At 44.3% G+C, this 19409-nt stretch overlaps 1 protein-coding gene and 1 long non-coding RNA gene across 3 annotated transcripts; one reads left to right on the forward strand and one right to left on the reverse strand.

The window, feature by feature from the left end:
* The first annotated feature begins 252 nt into the window (after positions 1-252).
* Positions 253-14105, forward strand: LOC131316447 (embryogenesis-associated protein EMB8). 2 transcript variants are annotated; one of them, XM_058345815.1, is made up of 8 exons: positions 253-693; positions 6755-6883; positions 7297-7428; positions 8238-8380; positions 8485-8582; positions 8661-8755; positions 9695-9748; positions 13682-14105. In XM_058345815.1, the coding sequence occupies exons 1-8, from the start codon at positions 313-315 to the stop codon at positions 13895-13897; spliced, it is 1248 nt and encodes a 415-aa protein (XP_058201798.1). In that variant the 5' UTR covers positions 253-312; the 3' UTR covers positions 13898-14105. The 2 variants fall into 2 exon arrangements, with proteins under 2 accessions (XP_058201798.1, XP_058201800.1); XM_058345817.1 differs by lacking the exon at positions 8238-8380 and having other exon boundaries at positions 259-693; positions 7297-7433.
* On the reverse strand, positions 13741-15403 carry LOC131316450 (uncharacterized). Its single transcript, XR_009197125.1, has 2 exons — positions 14537-15403; positions 13741-14445 (listed from the first exon to the last, which is right to left on the reverse strand). It is a non-coding gene; the product is annotated as an uncharacterized LOC131316450 (long non-coding RNA).
* Between the last annotated feature and the right edge of the window lie 4006 nt (positions 15404-19409).

Consider the following 19409-nt stretch of genomic DNA (forward strand, 5'->3'; position numbering starts at 1 on the left):
AGAAAAAAAAATTCCTTTCTATTATTTTGTTGAAAGAGAAAGAGAATATAAAATAACAATTTTAAATTTTAAAAATAATAATTTTTTTTTCCTTTTTTCTCTCATTTTCCTTTCATTTTTTTTTCTTTTCCACATGTTCCAAACATATCCGACTTTATGACTTTTCGATTGAGTGAATCTGAACAATTAATTTTCAAATTCGGAATAATTTCTGGGTACTCTTTTTCGGGGTACATAGAATTTTCCCTTTTCGATTAGATTATCACCGAAATACACCCTGCAGTATTCTCCCCAAACAGCCACTCACTACGAATGTCGAGAGCCTCCGTAGGCTCTACATCCCCACTCACCTCCTTCCGCCTCATCCGCCGCCCCACCCCGACCTCCCTCCACGCCACCACCAACGCCGCCGTCGCAATGCCCGACGACCGCCGCCCTCACCCGTCGCTCGAAGTCGTCGGGGACTCATTCCTACCCGCATTGAAAACCATCGACCGTCCTTACCACCCGTATCCTATCATCGGTTGGAACTGCCACGTTGAGACCATCTTCGCCGCCTTCTTCCGCTCTTGTCCCGCCGTCAGGTTCCGCCGTCAGTGTCTCAGGACCAAGGACGACGGGGCCGTCGCTCTCGATTGGGTCGCCGGTGACGATCGTCTTCTGACGGAATCCTCTCCCGTCCTCATTTTATTGGTTAGCGGTTTGAACTCCTTTTTTTCTCTGAACAGACACAATTTCCACAGACGTAAGCATGAAAATTCTAGCAGTAGAATTGGAATTGGGAATTGAAACCATCTTAATTGGAAATTGACTTAACTAGCCCTCTAATTCCAATTGAAGGCTTGGATTCCGGCTTGGTTTAGGATATCTAAAAAGGGTCCGGCTAATGTGACCACATTGAGCACGAGATAATACACAAAAAGACAAAACGGTTAGAACTCTAATGCAACTTTCACAGATATTTATGCACTTCTAAGGGATATCAATACACATTTTGCTCGAATCCATTTACGATCCCGAGTTTCCAGGTGTTGTTATGCAAAGTGCAATGGGCTTTAGTTAGCATTTTTCATCTAAAAAAGTTGTCTTTTTTGTTTTTGGACTCTTTGATTAAAAAAAATTTAAGCTGTTTGAGATATCTAAAGTTACGATTTATGGGTTTTTGGTAAAGAAATAAGATGCTTGAGATAACTTCTCCCGCCCTCATTTTACAGGTAAGTGGTAGTCGTTTTTCTCTGCACGTACACAATTTAAGACACTCGTAGCATGCAAATGCAAGCTGTAGTGGTCCGAATATTTTGGTTCGGCCACAGTCGCTACGTTTGATGGAAGGCCACGATGCTCCCTTGAAGCTCAGGCTCGGCCATGTCTCCCTCGATGCTCCCTTGAAGTTTAGGCTCGGCCATGTCTCCCTCGATGCTCCCTCGAAGCTCAGGCTCGGCCCAGAGCTAAGCTCAGGCTCGGCCCAGAGCTAAGCAACTGGGCTCGGCCACCATTTGGGGGCTGCTACGCGGACGACGTTCGCCTAGCCCGAATTCCCTTCGGGCTCGGCTTCCCTTTAGGCTCGGCTACCCTTCAGGCTCGGCTACCCCCGCGATCTTGCGGGCTCGGCCACCTGCACACTCACGTGTCGCTCTGCGTGCTGAGGCGGTTACACCAAAGGATAATCATGAGCGCACGTGGAATGTGCCAGCTCACACCAAAACGGTTACCAGATTCATCCGGTGACGTCACGACGACGCCGCCGCCTGGCCCGCGCAAGGCACGTGCCCGTGCTTGGAGGGCAAGTCAGGGAGCTCTATAAATATCTAGCGACGGTAACCCTAAACAGGTACATGCTACTACATACTGACTCTCATAATCTTCTGCCTACTCTCTCTGCACATTACTTATCCTCACGCCGGAGGGCTTTGTCGGGACAACCCCCGGCCTGGTCTTTAGTCGTGCGCTTACTGTGTAGGCTAGGAGAAGACTCAACCATCAAGCCACCAACGGAGGAGAAGATCGAGGATCACGGGCCACACAATTGGTGAACCCGACGTGAAGCGCTTCTGATTCAAACGGCTCTTACATCCTCCAAACCCTTTCACTCCTTCGTAAAACAACGACCAAACCACTCACCATGGGCGGAGATCTGACGGACGCAGCCATTTCGGGGGCCAAAGACGCTTGTGGAAATGTCATCTCCCCAACACCCCACGAAAGGCATATGTCCATCTCCCTCGCCCCTAGATCCGGACTCTCACCAGTTTCAGACGACGTGACGGCGGCTTACATCCGTCTACTACAGCGTCGCGACGACGAACGCGACAACGAGCTGGCTGCGTTAAGGGCGGAGGTGGCCCAAATGAAGCAACACGTGCAGCAAGACGCTACCCCTGCCACATCAAGATCTGGCGGGGGTAGGGGAAGACAAACACCACCTCCACCACCACCACATGGGCGTCAGAACGAGGGAGGCCAACGCGGATCCGTAAAAGATCGCCTAGGCTTCACCTCGGCACCGGGCGACGCCAGAGAAATAATCCTCTACAAGCAACCCACCGCATATGAAACACACCGTTCTAGAAGCCATCACGAGCGGACCAGGACGAGGGATACCGAGTCATTTACAAGTTCGTACTCAACTGGTCGTGCGGAGTTCTCTCGCACAACTGTTTCGCACCACAGCCGAGATTCCGCACGGACCAGACCGCATGTCTTTGAACGCCTAGGGAACATTCCGCCTGAGAATCTAGATGAAGAACACCATGCATGGCGAAACGGGAAGGCCCTACGCACCGAGGGTGCGAACGAAGACAATAGAACCCGCCGAAACAAGGACAAAATCGTCGACGGCCCACGCCGAACAACGACGGACCTTCGAGACAAGCTTCGGCGCAGGGACGCCGAGAAGGCGTCAGCAAAGGAGAACCAGGAAAGGGTTTCAAAGAGAACAAAGACGGACGAGCACGGCAAACCGCCGCGCCTAGGATTTGAAAGAAAACTGAAGGACCTCGGCGTCTCTCCCTTCACCTCCCACATCATCAACACGGCGCCGGAATCAACTTTCCATCTGCCCAAATTCACTAAGTTCGACCCAGCAACCTGCGAGGCCTACGCTCACCTAATCCACTTCCGGCAGACAATTGAGCTCTGCACACTAAAGGATGAAGTAAAATGTAAGGCGTTCCCGTCCAGCCTCGGCTCCCTAGGACTCCAGTGGTTCAACAAGTTGCCCGCTGGATCCATACGGAACCTGGCCGACCTTGAACGTGCCTTCAACACACGCTTCATCACAAGCAACAAAACGGCCAAAGAGCCTGAGTCCTTATCTCAAATGAGGAAACTCCCATCCGAAACTCTCAGGCAATATGCCGAGTGCTATTGGCAGCTGTTCAATGAAATTCCAGGAATCGATGAATATTGGGCTGCGCGCACTTTCAAAAACGGTCTGGAAACCGGCAGCAAGATCCTAGACGAACTCGCCATCCGCCCACCGCACGGCATGGGAGAGTTGATGCGCGTCGTGGAGAGATTCTGTGCTCTTGAAGAGTTTTATGCTGACCGTGCGGCCCAGGGAATCCCGAGCTTGACAGCATCCTTCACCTCGGCCGCACCCCAACTGCCGGCACCAGTAATCACCCAACACTTGCAAACCAAGAAGCACCCCAAGACATACAATTATGCCGAACCTAAACCCCACACTACGGTTGGGGCTTATGCTTTGGCTCGGATTGAGCAGTTTGACGTTAGAACCTACGATCTGGAATCAACACGAAGGTTGATCCAACGGTTGGCACTTTCTCCATCAAAGGCCTTCATATCCGTCCGCCAACTCTCTGTGTTCAAGGCTACCGCACTTCGGCGACATAGCCGTTAGGTCCATAAGAGCAACTAAGTTTTATCTGACACGATCAAGGCACTGACCGAGTTTGCCAGGTTTGGTCATGTTTGGTTCGGCGCAGACGACGTTCATACGAATGGTTACAAGCAATCGACCTATGCTGAAGTTGACGTTCTTCTCTACGGCTGAGTGCAACCACAATTTCAATCCAAGTATTCCTCCACACCGGCATAGGCCGAGCATCTAAACGATGACTTCGGTCACACCTATACAAACGGCGTTTGCGCCATCAACGGCCTTCGGCCAACCCTCAACCGTCGGGGCTTTTTAGAGTCCAATCGACTGTTCGGCGCTTGCGCCATCAACGGCCTTCGGCCAACGCTCAACCGTCGGGGCTTTTTAGAGTCCAATCGACTGTTCGGCGCTTGCGCCATCAACGACCTTCGGCCAACCCTCGGGGCTTTTTAGAGTCCAATCGACTGTTCGGCGCTTGCGCCATCAACGGCCTTCGGCCAACCCTCAACCGTCGGGGCTTTTTAGAGTCGAATCGACTGTTCGGCGCTTGCGCCATCAACGGCCTTCGGCCAACCCTCAACCGTCGAGGCTTTTTAGAGTCCAATCGACTGTTCGGCGCTTGCGCCATCAACGGCCTTCGGCCAACCCCCAACCGTCGGGGCTTTTTAAAGTCCAATCGACTCTTCGGCGCTTGCGCCATCAACGGCCTTCGGCCAACTCTCAACCGCCGGGGCTTTGTAGAGTCCAATCGACTGTTCGGCGGTTGCGCCATCAATGGCCTTCGGCCAACCCTCAACCGTCGGGGCTTTTTAGAGTCCAATCGACTGTTCGGCGCTTGCCCCATCAACGGCCTTCGGCCAACCCCCAACTGTCGGGGCTTTTTAGAGTCCAATCGACTGTTCGGCGCTTGCGCCATCAACGGCCTTCGGCCAACCCTCAACCGTCGGGGCTTTTTAGAGTCCAATCGACTGTTCGGCGCTTGCGCCATCAACGGCCTTCGGCCAACCCTCAACCGTCGGGGCTTTTTAGAGTCCAATCGACTGTTCGGCGCTTGCGCCATCAACGGCCTTCGGCCAACCCTCAACCGTCGGGGCTTTTTAGAGTCCAATCGATTGTTCGGCGCTTGCGCCATCAACGGCCTTCGGCCAACTCTCAACCGTCGGGGCTTTTTAGAGTCCAATCGACTGTTCGGCGCTTGCGCCATCAACGGCCTTCGGCCAACCCTCAACCGTCGGGGCTTTTTAGAGTCCAATCGACTGTTCGGCGCTTGCGCCATCAACGGCCTTCGGCCAACTCTCAACCGTCGGGGCTTTGTAGAGTCCAATCGACTGTTCGGCGCTTGCGCCATCAACGGCCTTCGGCCAACACTCAACCGTCGGGGCATTTTAGAGGCTTATGCCATCAATGACCTTCGTATCAAGTTGGCCAACTCTCAAAACCGTTGGGGCTTTTTAGATTCCACATGACATTCGGCGCTTGCCCCATCGAAGACCTCATAGCGGTCGGCCAACTTTCTCACGCCAAGGGGCTTTCTAGAGTCCGCACAACATTTGGCCCTTGCACCAGCAAAGGCTCTCATCACGGTTCGGCCACTGATATTCGGCCAGACTCATTGTCAACTTCTCCTGTACTCTTTGTAGCAGAAGAAGTTGAGGGGCTATTGTAGTGGTCCGAATATTCTGGTTCGGCCACAGTCGCTACGTTTGATGGAAGGCCACGATGCTCCCTTGAAGCTCAAGCTCGGCCATGTCTCCCACGATGCTCCCTTGAAGCTCAGGCTCGGCCATGTCTCCCTCGATGCTCCCTTGAAGTTTAGGCTCGGCCATGTCTCCCTCGATGCTCCCTTGAAGTTTAGGCTCGGCCATGTCTCCCACGATGCTCCCTTGAAGCTCAGGCTCGGCCATGTCTCCCTCGATGCTCCCTTGAAGTTTAGGCTCGGCCATGTCTCCCTCGATGCTCCCTCGAAGCTCAGGCTTGGCCCAGAGCTAAGCAACTGGGCTCGGCCACCATTTGGGGGCTGCTACGCAGACGACGTTCGCCTAGCCCGAATTCCCTTCGAGCTCGGCTTCCCTTCAGGCTCGGCTACCCCCGCGATCTTGCGGGCTCGGCCACCTGCACACTCACGTGTCGCTCCGCGTGCTGATGTGGTTACACCAAAGGATAATCATGAGCGCACGAGGAATGTGCCAGCTCACACCAAAACGGTTACCAGATTCATCCGGTGACGTCATGACGACGCCGCCTAGCCCACGCAAGGCACATGCCCGTGCTTGGAGGGCAAGTCAGGGAGCTCTATAAATACCTAGCAATGGTAACCCTAAACAGGTACATGCTACTACATACTGACTCTCATAATCTTCTGCCTACTCTCTCTGCACATTACTTATCCTCACGCCGGAGGGCCTTGTCGGGACAACCCCCGGCCTGGTCTTTAGTCGTGCGCTTACTGTGCAGGCTAGGAGAAGACTCAACCATCAAGCCACCAACGGAGGAGAAGATCGAGGATCACGGGCTACACACAAGCAGTATAATTGGAATTGAAACCATCTCAATGGGAAATTGACTGAAATTGCACTCCAATTCCAAGTGAAGGCTTGGATTCCGGCTTGGTGTAGGATGTAAAAGAAAGTTGGCTTTTTTGGTCTTTTTGACTTCTGCTAAAAAATCTAAGCTGTTTGAGATATCTGAAGTTAAATTTTTGGCCTTTTAATAAAGAATTTGAGCTTTATTAATTGATTGTCATTGAGTTTTTCAGGCTAATCTGATGGGTTTTTTTACGGATAAACAATGGAATAAGTGAATTTTGGTCCTCAACAAGCCAAGAAACTATCTTTTCTAAACAAACCAAATGAAGCTGGTTTATATTGGCAAGGATAGTATGCAATATGACGTGCTAACAATGGATAGTTGCAGCCAGGTCTTACAGGAGGGAGTGATGATACCTATGTCAGGCATATGCTAGTAAGAGCTAGAAACAATGGATGGCGAGTTGTCGTCTTTAATAGCCGTGGTTGTGGAGGTAGCCCTGTCACCACTCCGCAGGTACTTAATCGTGGATAGTAATTAGCTTTCTCTTTCTTTTGCAGAAATTCATACTATTGTTCACACTGAAATGCACTTTCTTCCTTAAATACATCATTGATAATGAAACTATTGTTAGCCTAAAAGATTTATTTTGGACCAAGATAAATAGAATGAAAATCCCCATTAGCCGGTATCTTAACGTCTCAATCATAAACATCATACGTGGTCAGTAGGGGTATAAAGGGGAAGTAAACCAATAGTCATGTATTCTGTTGTAAAATGAATTCAAGGCAGTTTCCATTCTGATTTTGCCTATCCTTTTGGCGTGGAAAAGCAAAGTAATTGCAAGTATTTTTCAAGTTATGCAATTTGAATGCAGCGAAGCATTCTCATATCTTGTGGTTTATTTAATGGCACTAGCTGATGTGCAGTTCTATTCAGCTTCATTTCTGGAAGATCTTTGTGAAGTAGTGGCTCATGTAGCAGCTAGGTATCCAAATGCCAATTTATATGCTGTTGGTTGGTCTCTTGGTGCGAATATTCTTGTTCGCTATTTGGGCCAGGTGAGGTAATGAAAGTCCAGTGATCTCTAATTTTTCCCATTTCTTTGTCCTTGTGTTTGGTTTTATCGCTCCTGCCCGTTTCTGTGCTTTTCAAATAGCTAAGCCAATTTTTACCGTCAGATGATCTAATCCCAATCGGTTATCTTACATATTTACAGGTATTTTGTGGAACGGTAACATGCACTATGCTTATAAAAAAAAACAGTAACATGCACTAAGTGCATATTTTCTCTGTGTAGCATCTGCCCTCGCTAGAAGTACATTTGATACTGATCCTCTCTACAGTCTTCGAGTTCATGTTTCTTTCTTTTTTCGAGTTATAGTTATCGTATGGTGATAGAGGACCTGATTTTTGGTGACTTGAGCTTAAGAAACAGTTATATCAAGTTATTACACTACACACATCCCTTTTTAGCCCCTACTCAATTCAAAAGGCATCCTTTTAGTGTATGAATGCTCTAGGGCCAAATAGATTGTGATTACTTTTTGGTTCAATTGAAGGCTTTGCAAGAACTAAAGAGAAATTCAGAGAGTAAAGGTTCATGTGGTAGTGAAAAACGATTGTGGGTCACTGATAATGGGAAGTTCATCTAACCTGAATAGCTTTTCGGAAGAGTGATCGCAAGTATGTAAATGGGAAAAAGTTTGGATGTGAACTCTGTGGACATTGCGATTAATTGATGCGAGAGTTTAGTCCATTGAGCCGCTTCTGATGAGCTATTCTTCCGTCTTCTTTTTATTCCCTTCATATTTTTCCTCGTGATTATGTTTCTTTTATTTCATTCATAAGTTCATACATGTTCTTGCAGGAATCCCACAGTTGCCCACTTTCTGGTGCTGTGTCCTTGTGTAATCCTTTCAATTTGGTCATTGCGGATGAGGACTTTCGTAAGGGATTTAACATTGTCTATGACAAAGCTCTTGCTAGCTCTCTATGCAAAATTTTCAAGAAGTAATCATGTGATATGTATATATTCTTTTCTTTCTTGACATGAATAGTGGAGATCTCTATTTACAGATCGGCTACTGGAATTGTCATGTCTTTCTTTTTTGTAGGCATGCTCTTTTATTTGAAGAGATGGAAGGTGAATACAATATCCAATTGGCTGCAAATGCCAAGTCTGTCAGGGATTTTGATGATGGGTTAACCCGAGGTATGATTATCACATAATTTCAAACAGCATCTTTTACATCATGCTGTCTCCTCATAATTTGTCTGTTCATCTTGGCAGTTTCATTTGGTTTCAAGTCAGTGGATGAGTACTATTCCAACTCAAGCAGTTCAGATTCCATTAAGCACGTGCGCACACCTTTGCTTTGCATTCAGGTAATTTGTGTACCATTTCAGATACTATATACTATATAGTGGTAATTTCTACCTACTTACTGATAAAGTTGTAAGATTTCTGATATAAAAATCTGGTCATGTTCTTGTTCTGTGGTCCGGCCAGCACTGTATTTTGTTTTCATTCTTATTAAAGACCCGTTTGAGGGCTCGTTTTTTTGAGCTTCTTCACTTTAGAGTAGACTTGGGTTTGGTTCAGCTCGGTTCAGTTTGATCAGGATATGGTGGGTCCAGTTCTTTCCTAAGCTTTCGAATGGTCTATGTTTACTATGTTTTTTGAAGAGGAACTCCTTGAGTGGAAACCGTGGGTCTAGGTACTCCCCCACCAGGGCCACCACCCACAATACTGGGCAAACCCGAGACCCCTGAGAATGGTTATGTTTTGCCGGTGGCCCAAAGGGTAGAGAGGAGTTAGACCTTTTAAGTGTCAAATGCAAAACCTCCACTTGCTTAGGTTAGTTGTAGACCAACTGACCTACCCCTCATGAATGTGGGCAACTGGGCATCAAAGAAGTGTTTTTTCGCTAGAGTTAGGAGAGTATTGGACCTATTGGTTGTGTCATGTGTGGTATTCTGATATGTCCATAGATTGTAAAGGACTTGAAGATTTGTTGTTTTAAATGTAGTTATATTCAGCCATTGTTTCTATTTTCTTGCCAAGCTGTAGCTACAACTGGACACATACACTACTTGGCAAAATGCTTGCAACCTTGTGAGACGATAGAGTAAAGGGAAGAAGAAGTAATTTACAATAGATGTTCAGTTATTGCGAAACATTTTGATTGAGTTCAGAATCAAAAGTGAGACAACTCTCAAATGATTAGTAGTCAAACTTTGGATGTGCCACTTATTCAAGTGGAAATCAAAAGAGGGGGAACATTATTTCTTGTTCTGTAATGCATTTCGTTCCATGGTTCACAGGCTGCAAATGATCCAATTGCTCCATCTAGAGGAATCCCTCGGAAAGATATTCAGGTCTCTCTCTCAAATTATATGCAGGATCATCTCTCGTGTTACAGCATCATTTTGTACATCATTTATTACGTGATCACATAAATTCTATACGCAATCCTGTTTTAATCTCTCTTGTGGCAGGTTGCTATTTCCTTTTTGATCTTAGTTTCTCTGAAAACAAAGTTTAAGTGAGAGGATCATTTAGTTTCATATAAGTTTATCTTTCACGGAATTGGTTCTAAAAGGAAAAAAGGTAAAATTTGTGAAGTGAGGAATTCTTTTTTGTTTAGGTTTCAAGATTTTCCATTATATGTCTTCTTACTGCAGGTAGAAACGTAGAATGAGGTAGCCTAGTGGTTTGATAATCCTTCGTTACATTTGTCTTCTCTTTCTCCTCTTATTGGTGCTGTCCAAATGTATAGTTCTGTATCAACTAGGGTAATCCGCCACTTTCAACTACCTGGTTGGCCGTGTGGATTCACTTCGTTATTCATCCCTCTCACTGCTCAAACCCATTCTTCCTTAGCCATCTGTCATCTCTTTTTGCCTCTACTTAGATTTGGCCTTCTCTGGTCCTTGAGTTTTCTTGTGAAATTGCTTGTACTTGTTGGCTCGGCCTCTGGCCTTCACTAATGGTGCCAATCGTAATTACATATGTGCCATATCAGGTCCTACTGTCCTAGTATTTTTTAAATGTTTAGTAGCATAAGCTAAGGGGGCTGGAAACTGCAACAATTGTTGAGTCCAGTGAGTTGAATCGTGTTGGGTTTTGCCCATGTGATATTGAAAAAGAAAAAGGAAATAATTATGGTTAGTTTGTTTTTTAATTGGTTCGGTGGTGCAGCAGTGAAATGGGTTGGCTGTTTGGCTCTAGAATTCTCTCTTTAATTAGCCGGCTGTGCTTGGAAAGTCCCAAGGAGCATTTGTGGCTAGTTCAAGATATATCTCGGCAGATGAAGAGGCGTGTGCCAGCCTTTGTCAAGCCTATTAATAGGCTTACTGTGCCGTGTGTGACAAGTGAGTAAAAAAAGGCAGAGAACCAAGAGAAAAGTCAAGTGTGCTGTGTGAGTGAAAAGAAAAAAAGGCAGAGAGCAAAATTGTGTGAGAATATTGGTGAGTTTGTGGGAGGGATAAAAATACCGAGAGCTTGAGAGCTAGAGTAGGGTATTTTGTATCTCATTGTACTCATTCAATATTAGTGGAAGTTGTTTTCTCTCCGTGGACGTACCCGAGTTTGGGGAACCACGTAATCTTGGGTCTCTTTTGTGTGTGATTGTTTTTTCGTTACACTTCCGTTGTGCGGGTGATCGGGTTTTTTACCCAATAGTGGTATCAGAGCTACGTTATGGCGGGGAAAAGCACCGGGTTCGCGGTTGAGCTTTTCAATGGGCACAATGATTTCACTCTTTGGCAACAAAGGGTGAGGAATATTTTGGTGAGAGAAGGTTTGGTGAAGGCACTCAAGCCGAAATCCGAAAAGCCGGAAGAAATGAAGGAAGATAAATGGGAGGAGATGAGAGAGCTTGCAAATAGCACCATCCAATTGTATCTCCGGAATAGCACTCTCCGAGAAGTCATCAATGAAACGGAGCCGGCAGAACTTTGGGCGAAGTTGGAGAGTAGGTACAAGTCCAAGTCTTTGACGAATAGGTTGTCGTTAAAGAAGCAATTGTATGCGTTAAGTATGTCCGAGGGAGGAAATATTAATGAGCACTTGGATGAGTTCAATCGGCTAATAACGGAGTTGGAAGCCATTGGCGCAAAGATTGAGGAGGAAGATAAGGCGATCATTTTATTGGTTTCCTTGCCGATATCATATGAGCATCTCCAAACTACATTGTTGTTCGGGAAAGACACTCTCGGACTTGATGAGGTTATTGCTACACTCCTATCCCATGAGTCGATGAGGAGGAAGGAGAGCGAGAGGATATCGGAGGATCGTGCCATGGTTGCATCTTCCGGTAGTCAAGCTAGAGGGCGGACGACCGAAAGGCAAAATGGGTCCAAGCCAAGGGGGCGTTCACACTCACGAGGTGGCGAGTCGCGGGCCGTTGACAAAAGGAAATGCTATTTTTGTAACGAAGAAGGCCATATATTGAAGTTTTGCCCAAAGCTCAAAGCCAAGATAGAGCAAGAGAAGGAAAAATCCGAAGCGGCGGTGGTTGAGAGCTCCACCGAAAATGAAGGTGATTTGCTCACGGTGACTTCGGAAGGTATGGAGAATTTTGATTGGGTTATGGATTCCGGTTGTTCTTTCCATATGTGTTCAAATAGAAAATATTTTTATTCGTATGAGACTTGTGATGGAAGTACCGTTAGGATGGCAAACAACACGGTGAATAAGGTTGTTGGCATAGGAATGGTATGTTTTCGTATGGCCGATGGAAGAGTTGTGAGGTTGACCGGAGTTCGACATCTGTCGGGACTAAGGAAAATTTTAATTTCTTTGGGAATGTTACATTCAAAGGGTTGTAGTTTTGCGACAAGGGATGATGTTCTTGAGGTTTTCAAGAATGATAAAGTGATGTTGCAAGGAAAAATGGCAGGCAATTTATACAAGCTTCAAGATCGAGTTGAAGTGTGGCGTGCAAATGGTAGATACCGAGCAAGCAAAAATTATGGGCGTCGGTATACACAAGTATGGCGTGTGAAGGCGCAAACAAGCGAGTCCTTATGTGTGGAGAGCAACATTGAGAAGGAAGTGCCTCAATTGTTGGTTTTTGAAAAAGTTGAAGGAAATTTGTCCGCAAGGAAGAGGGTTTCTTTCACACCAAATTTGGTCTCCGATATTTTCGACTAGACACCCGGTGAGGGGGTGCGGGGTGCCTGAGCAAGGGGGTGCAATTTCACATGAGCAAAAGGGGGTGTTTGTTGGGTTTTGCCCATGTGATATTGAAAAAGAAAAAGGAAATAATTATGGTTAGTTTGTTTTTTAATTGGTTCGGTGGTGCAGCAGTGAAATGGGTTGGCTGTTTGGCTCTAGAATTCTCTCTTTAATTAGCCGGCTGTGCTTGGAAAGTCCCAAGGAGCATTTGTGGCTAGTTCAAGATATATCTCGGCAGATGAAGAGGCGTGTGCCAGCCTTTGTCAAGCCTATTAATAGGCTTACTGTGCCGTGTGTGACAAGTGAGTAAAAAAAGGCAGAGAACCAAGAGAAAAGTCAAGTGTGCTGTGTGAGTGAAAGGAAAAAAAGGCAGAGAGCAAAATTGTGTGAGAATATTGGTGAGTTTGTGGGAGGTATAAAAATACCGAGAGCTTGAGAGCTAGAGTAGGGTATTTTGTATCTCATTGTACTCATTCAATATTAGTAGAAGTTGTTCTCTCTCCGTGGACGTACCCGAGTTTGGGGAACCACGTAATCTTGGGTCTCTTTTGTGTGTGATTGTTTTTTCGTTACATTTCCGTTGTGCGGGTGATCGGGTTTTTTACCCAACAAATCGTGTGACGACAAGCTTGCATGGTTGTACTATTATTGTGTTAATGAGTTTATCCCATGTTTGTTTTCTTTCAACGTTGGAGCCATTTTCTGGCTAGAAAAGGTTTCTTTCTTTTTGTTCTTTCGTATGTATCTCCTGCAGGAGATAGTCTAGAAGTTTCAATATTCGAGCTTGAGGTGCGGTTTTGTTTAGTAGGGTTGCGTCGAACTGCCAACCAATAAGGCTTTTCTATTTTCTTTTTCGCTTCTGTGAGCGGTTGAGTTGGGATTTGAACAAAACTAGATATGAGAACAAGGGAATGACTCCAACCCGAGCGAAAACCAAGCATTCGCAGGAATGCAAAACCCTTTTTCAAACTGTACATCCTCTTTTACGTCCCCATATCTAAAGTTTTGTCATACTTTTCGACATGCCAGATGAGCATGTGTTTTGTGCCTAAATTAGTAAACATGCTTTGTTCAGTTTGATGTAACGCTTCTCTTCCTAACCCTCTGAGAATCATGTGCTGCTATCTCAGGAAAACCCAAACTGTCTTTTAATAGTCACACCCAAAGGGGGCCATTTAGGGTGGGTTGCTGGCGCCGAGGCTCCTCGTGGCGCTCCATGGACTGATCCTCTGGTGATGGATTTCCTGCAACATTTAGAAAAGACAGGATCCGGGACCAGTGAATCTTGTAGTAAATCCGACAGTGCGATGCAAAACGCAGAGAGCTTGCATGGGGTAGAGGTATAGCTATCAACATGATTCTTGTATTCACATTGTTGTAACTGTTGATTGATATCTGGTCTTTCAAGTGGGATTGCAATATTGAAGTCCATGCCAAAAGCTATTGTCTTCTGATTGAAATTTTATGAGCTTTTGTACTTAAAAATTTGGCAGTGAGACAATGTGTACACTATCAAACTCACCAATCAATATCGTCATGGTTTTGTATTATCTAGAGCAATTTTTTTTGAAGCTAGCCCCAGCGCGCGTTTTTTTTTTTCCTTTTCAGATTACAGGAATAAGGCAATTGTTTGTTGATTTGAGTGAGGGTGCAGTTATGTCACGCATTGCACATGGTCCCTTCAGTCCTAGATTTTTCTAGATGTTTATAATTCGATTCAGCACTCAAAATTGAATGCAGTAAGTGGTAAAAAATAAATCTGGTATTCATACTTTACACCAATGGCGTGTTGGATAAGGTCCGACCTGGTTGGATAAGTCAACAGTGAAAAGTCGAACCTGGTTGGATAAGGTCCGAGTATGAGTCTCCTAAGCCCGCCTTGCTGGGGTCGAACCTGTTCCAAACACCAGCCGCATGCCATGAGTCTTTAGGTTCGGTAGAGTCTGCGGTATGATGTGACGGGGCAATGCTTCGGTATGACATACCTAACACTTTCTTCTTTGACAGAAAAAAAAGATTTCATACTTCTGATTGAATTTACAGGAAATTGTAAGCCACCCACCTCTCCAAACCACCGCCGCCATCTTCCCGCAACCTTGCATTTCTATCTCTCCACAGCTGCCACCTTCCACCATCACCACTATCCTACCTCATGAATCACTTTGTACCTATCAATAACTTCGAGATCTTGTATTATCCACTGAAAAATAATAGAAAGGAAAATGCAAACTTCCGTCTATTTGACGGGGATAATAGATAGAAAGTGTATCGATATTAAAAAAAATGTATTAATATCCGTGAAATGTGTTTTAAAATCTAAATTTATTTATCATTATATACATATTATCTTCCGTCTAATGGGTGGAGGTTAGCAAAAACTTAATATAAAATGACTCGGTTGTTTACGATGCTAATCTCCATCTTATTTGATACTATTTTGCAAGTCCTAAATATGCAATGCAGAAACCAAAATTCAGGAACTCACAGACTTTCTCTCTGCACAAAAATCTGACAGAAAAACGTGCTTACGATTTGAGCATTTACCATGGTTCTGTAATTTTCTGTCTGGACTCTTTCTTGTTTTTAGTTTTTTGAGAATCATTCTGTCTGAACCTAAGTGACATTCGTACGTGCGAGAGCGGAAACTCAAGTGTGAAAGTGCCTTTGAAATACAATTCAAATTATTGAAATTTGTGAGAGGAAAAATTGAGAGTGCAACCACATCGCAGAAATTGAGAGCGGGATCGCGGGATTTGGGAGGATTATGTCACTGAGGTCCGGACGGTATTTGGCAATTTAAAGATGGGTCTGGATGGATGTGAACGTGGAGGACCCAACCTTGTCGGGCATGGGGAATACAACAAATGGACGGCATATGGTGGGCGTGGGCCCTCTGATCACGTGCTGTACCTGGAATCTGTAAAAGAAGAAAAGTGGGAGCAGAAGAAATCAAAAATACTCCATCCATCCCCTTTTTAATGGAGTATTCGGTATTTTATTTTGAGCTGTCTCTTAATAAGTGTTCATTTTATAAAGTTAGTGGGTAAAAGTGGATACATTTTCCATTTTGCCCCTAAAAGTATATTCTATTTTAAAAAGTAAGTGAGTAAAAGTGTAATGATGATGTTTTCATAAATGGTAAGTAGGGAAAGTTGAGGTAAAAGTTGATGTGAAAAATGTAATGATGATATTAAGTTGGAGTTACGAAACGGAACACTTAAAAAGAGACGAATGAAGTACATAATTTCTGTGCACGTGCATGGGCGGTAGGGCAAGCGTGAAAACATCCATTAAAAACATCCCCAAACTACTAACATTCACCGATAAGATATCAAAGATGGAGAGTGCAAGTGCGGTATGGAAATTGAGAGCAGAAGGGATGACATTTTGAAAGATTATGTGGCTAAGAAAAAAACAAAAGAAAGAAGAAATCCCTATAATTGTAGACAAACAGAAAAAGAGCCCCATTTAGAGGGAAGCGGGGTGCTGCTGTGACCCATTTGCGGGCCCATCCCGGTCTCGCTTCGATGATCGTAAACGTTCATTTTGTAGAGCTCGTCGAGTAGAACAATTATGCAAAAAATCAGCTTAATTGGATATCATTAAGTGCCTGATCGGAGCCCATATAACTCTCGGTCCATGGGTTACAATGGATTTGATCCAGTGTTTCAGATCCATTTTTTTCAAGATAAAAAGGTTTCGATTAGGCACTTAATGATATCCAATTAAGCTGATTTTTTGCATAATTGTTCTACTCAACGAGCTCTACAAAGTGAACGTTTCCGATCATCGGAGCGAGACCGGGGTGGGCCCGCAAACGGGTCAAAGCAGCACAATGCTGCCGCCTTGGGGCAGCAGCCCCCCCGCTTCCCATTTAGAGGGTGTTTGGCTGCCGGGCTTTTCATTTTCCATTTTTCAAGTTTGGAGTGTTTGGCAGCCATCCTTCAAAACAGGTTTCCAGAGAATTTAGGCAGCTCAAATAAACGTGTTTTGCCTCTCTCTCTCCCTGTCCCATCTGCCCTGGATATGGGAAATAAATTCTTTAACAAAACGTTTAAGAAAAGGAAGAAAACAATGGATTTCCTTTGGTGGTTCTACTTTTTGAGGATTTTATCTTCACATATAATGAAACAAAATCTTGGGGCATCCGCAAGTAAGAAAATATCAAGAGCCTACATAAACCTTTTAGTCTCAAGACAAATTTGAAAAATATCAAGAGCCTAATCATCCGTAAACCAAGTGGCGGAAGAAACTGAATTTTCATGAAGAGGATGTTCATAAAAAAACTAAGAATTTAAAGGGTTAAGATAATATTGTTCATGGTTTAAAGATGTAATGGTAATATTTTGATATCAAATTATTAGTTTTGGAATATATACCTTTATGTAGAATACTTCTTGATGTTTTGAAATTTGGGGGTCGTGGCTGCTGGCTGCCCCTGCCTCCATCAACCATGTTGTATGTCTCTCCGGAATTTGTTGGTATTATTGCCGTTGTCACCATCTTCAAGACAATTACATCGATGACTATTAGAGATTTAGGATCTTTGTGGTCCAACTTTTATGTAATTTTTTTTTTTTTGGAATTTGAATTAGCTAGTACTTTTTCATTCATCTTAACGAGAAGAATTTACAAAACAAAAATTATGACTAAAACCTAAATGTTGTGTTCATTTTTATCTACTTTTTAAACTTTTAGTCTCGAGACAAATTTGAAATGTGTTTATCGGTATTTATAAAATCACCAACAATGGAAAATTACTAATTAACTAAAATGTAAATTAAGTTAGTTCATATTAGCTCACTAAGAAAAGACCTAGTTAGTCCACGAATAAAGTTAGTCCTTTCTAGGTTATACATTCAAATTCAAGTCTTATCGTTCACAAGAAAAAATAATATGAAATCTTTAGCATATGGAGGGAAGCTGAATTCCTGACCTCTTTTCTTCTAGCACCTTAGTACACTCATGATGTCGTCGGGCCAAAGGCCTCTTGCTATCATGTATTGATGTTCCAAAACAGTGTTTGTGTATTTTCAAACACATTTTTTGCATTTACGCGTGCTTGCAAATATGAAGATCGAGGTCATGATCATACCACATTTCTTACCACTTAATTTGATATAGTAATGGTTCAGTTGTGGGAGGCGCTGAACCAGTCATTTGCCCCAAAAATTATCTACTCCTACGATCTACCAAGAATGACACGTGAACCCCGATGGGTTTGGCGAAGTGAACATAGAAAATATAAGTGATTGTCCTCCATGAAGTCGCATGTTCGAATTTTACGAAAGCCAAATATTTCAAACTTCGGGATTGTTGTCGAGTCTGTCTAGTCGTTCACTCCAAGGTGCCGGAATTAGCCGAGGTGCCCACAAACTGAGATCCGTTTATAAAAAAAAGAGTGACGTGTGTGCTGGCATGGCAACTATGGATGAATGCAACTTAAAGTGGGGGGGGGGGGGGGAGAGAGAGAGAGAGATATTTTGGGAAGAAGTGGTTGTTTGAGCCTTATCAATTTTGGGAAGAAGTGGTTGTTTGAGCCTTATCCTTATTAATGTTTGGGAAGCATGATTTGGACGAGGACCATAAAATCATTAAATCCGCACCAAATGCACGTTCCAATCGGATGTGGACCATATAGTGGCCAAGTTCTTTCTTTCTTTAATTATGGGCATGGGCTCCCCATATTTCTTTTGGTTTTTGTCTTTCCATTTTCTTGCTCCCATTCCCAAGCCAGTTGGAGATAGAGTTCCCTCTAGTTTGGAGCAGAGTTGATCACTCCAGCTTTGACTGATTCCGCCGGCCACCCAACCATTTTCATCTCTCCTCTTTTTCCTTATCCTACTTTTCTCACCTTATCCATCTGTTTGGTCCGGAGTGCTCCTATAGATTTAATTACACAATATCACTTTCTGCAATCGCTCTAAAAACAGCCTTGCGGGTGCGATGTCAAATGCCATAAATGGCTTAATTGAAGCCCTCCCTAACTCCAATTGATTTAGGAAAGATGGTGAAAAAATGGTCTGACTTCATCTCAGAACGGAGTCAGAATTTTTGACAACGGGATCAATTTCTATTAATTTACCAGTTAATATGTGTGTGTATTGACAATAGAGAGTGCTAATTTAATTAACTACATGTCCTTGGGGCGCCGTACGTAGTAGCTAATGCGCAAACATTGTCTCACTATTTGTAAAAGTGCAGTGGAAGTCTCTGAATGTCTATTTGATATTTGCACAATTACCGTTAGAATACACGCGCAACCTTTATCCTCACACTTTTGCGGAAGATAAGTAAAAATAAAAGTGGACTCTTATCGACCAGCGTCACTCACTCGTGAATTTCAATTCTTCACTCCTCCAACCAGTAATCGCTCAAGACTGGACACAAAGGAAATTAAGTTATTATTAATCTTAGAACTCTGAAAGTTTGGAGTGCCGAGCAAGGAGTAGTTGATAAGAACAAATTAATCTCAAGGTTAATAAGTATGGGACGAAAGATGAGTCAGATGGGTCCGATGATTAAGATGGGTTTATTTCCTTGTTTAGTCTTTTCAAGTAGTCCGCGTACGTACGAGACAACTTTTTGAACATTCTTCGAAAGACACATGCATATATGGTTGGAATCCGACGTCATTGGTTATCTGGTGCTGCCGTGGTAATTAAAGCAAGACTAGTCATGCTACTGACACAGATAGAGAAAAATAACATTTTGATTTCGATATCGTGTTGCATTGGTTTACGGAGTATTACTATGGATTTATCTGGATCCGGAGATTCTGCAGGGCAGGGATGCCCGCCCCCCCTACAGGGCTTGTATGATGCATATGGATCGTCGATCTCGATAATTAATGGTTCA

This window comes from Rhododendron vialii, chromosome 2a (assembly GCF_030253575.1).
Source record: "Rhododendron vialii isolate Sample 1 chromosome 2a, ASM3025357v1".
Classification (NCBI taxonomy): Eukaryota; Viridiplantae; Streptophyta; class Magnoliopsida; order Ericales; family Ericaceae; genus Rhododendron; species Rhododendron vialii.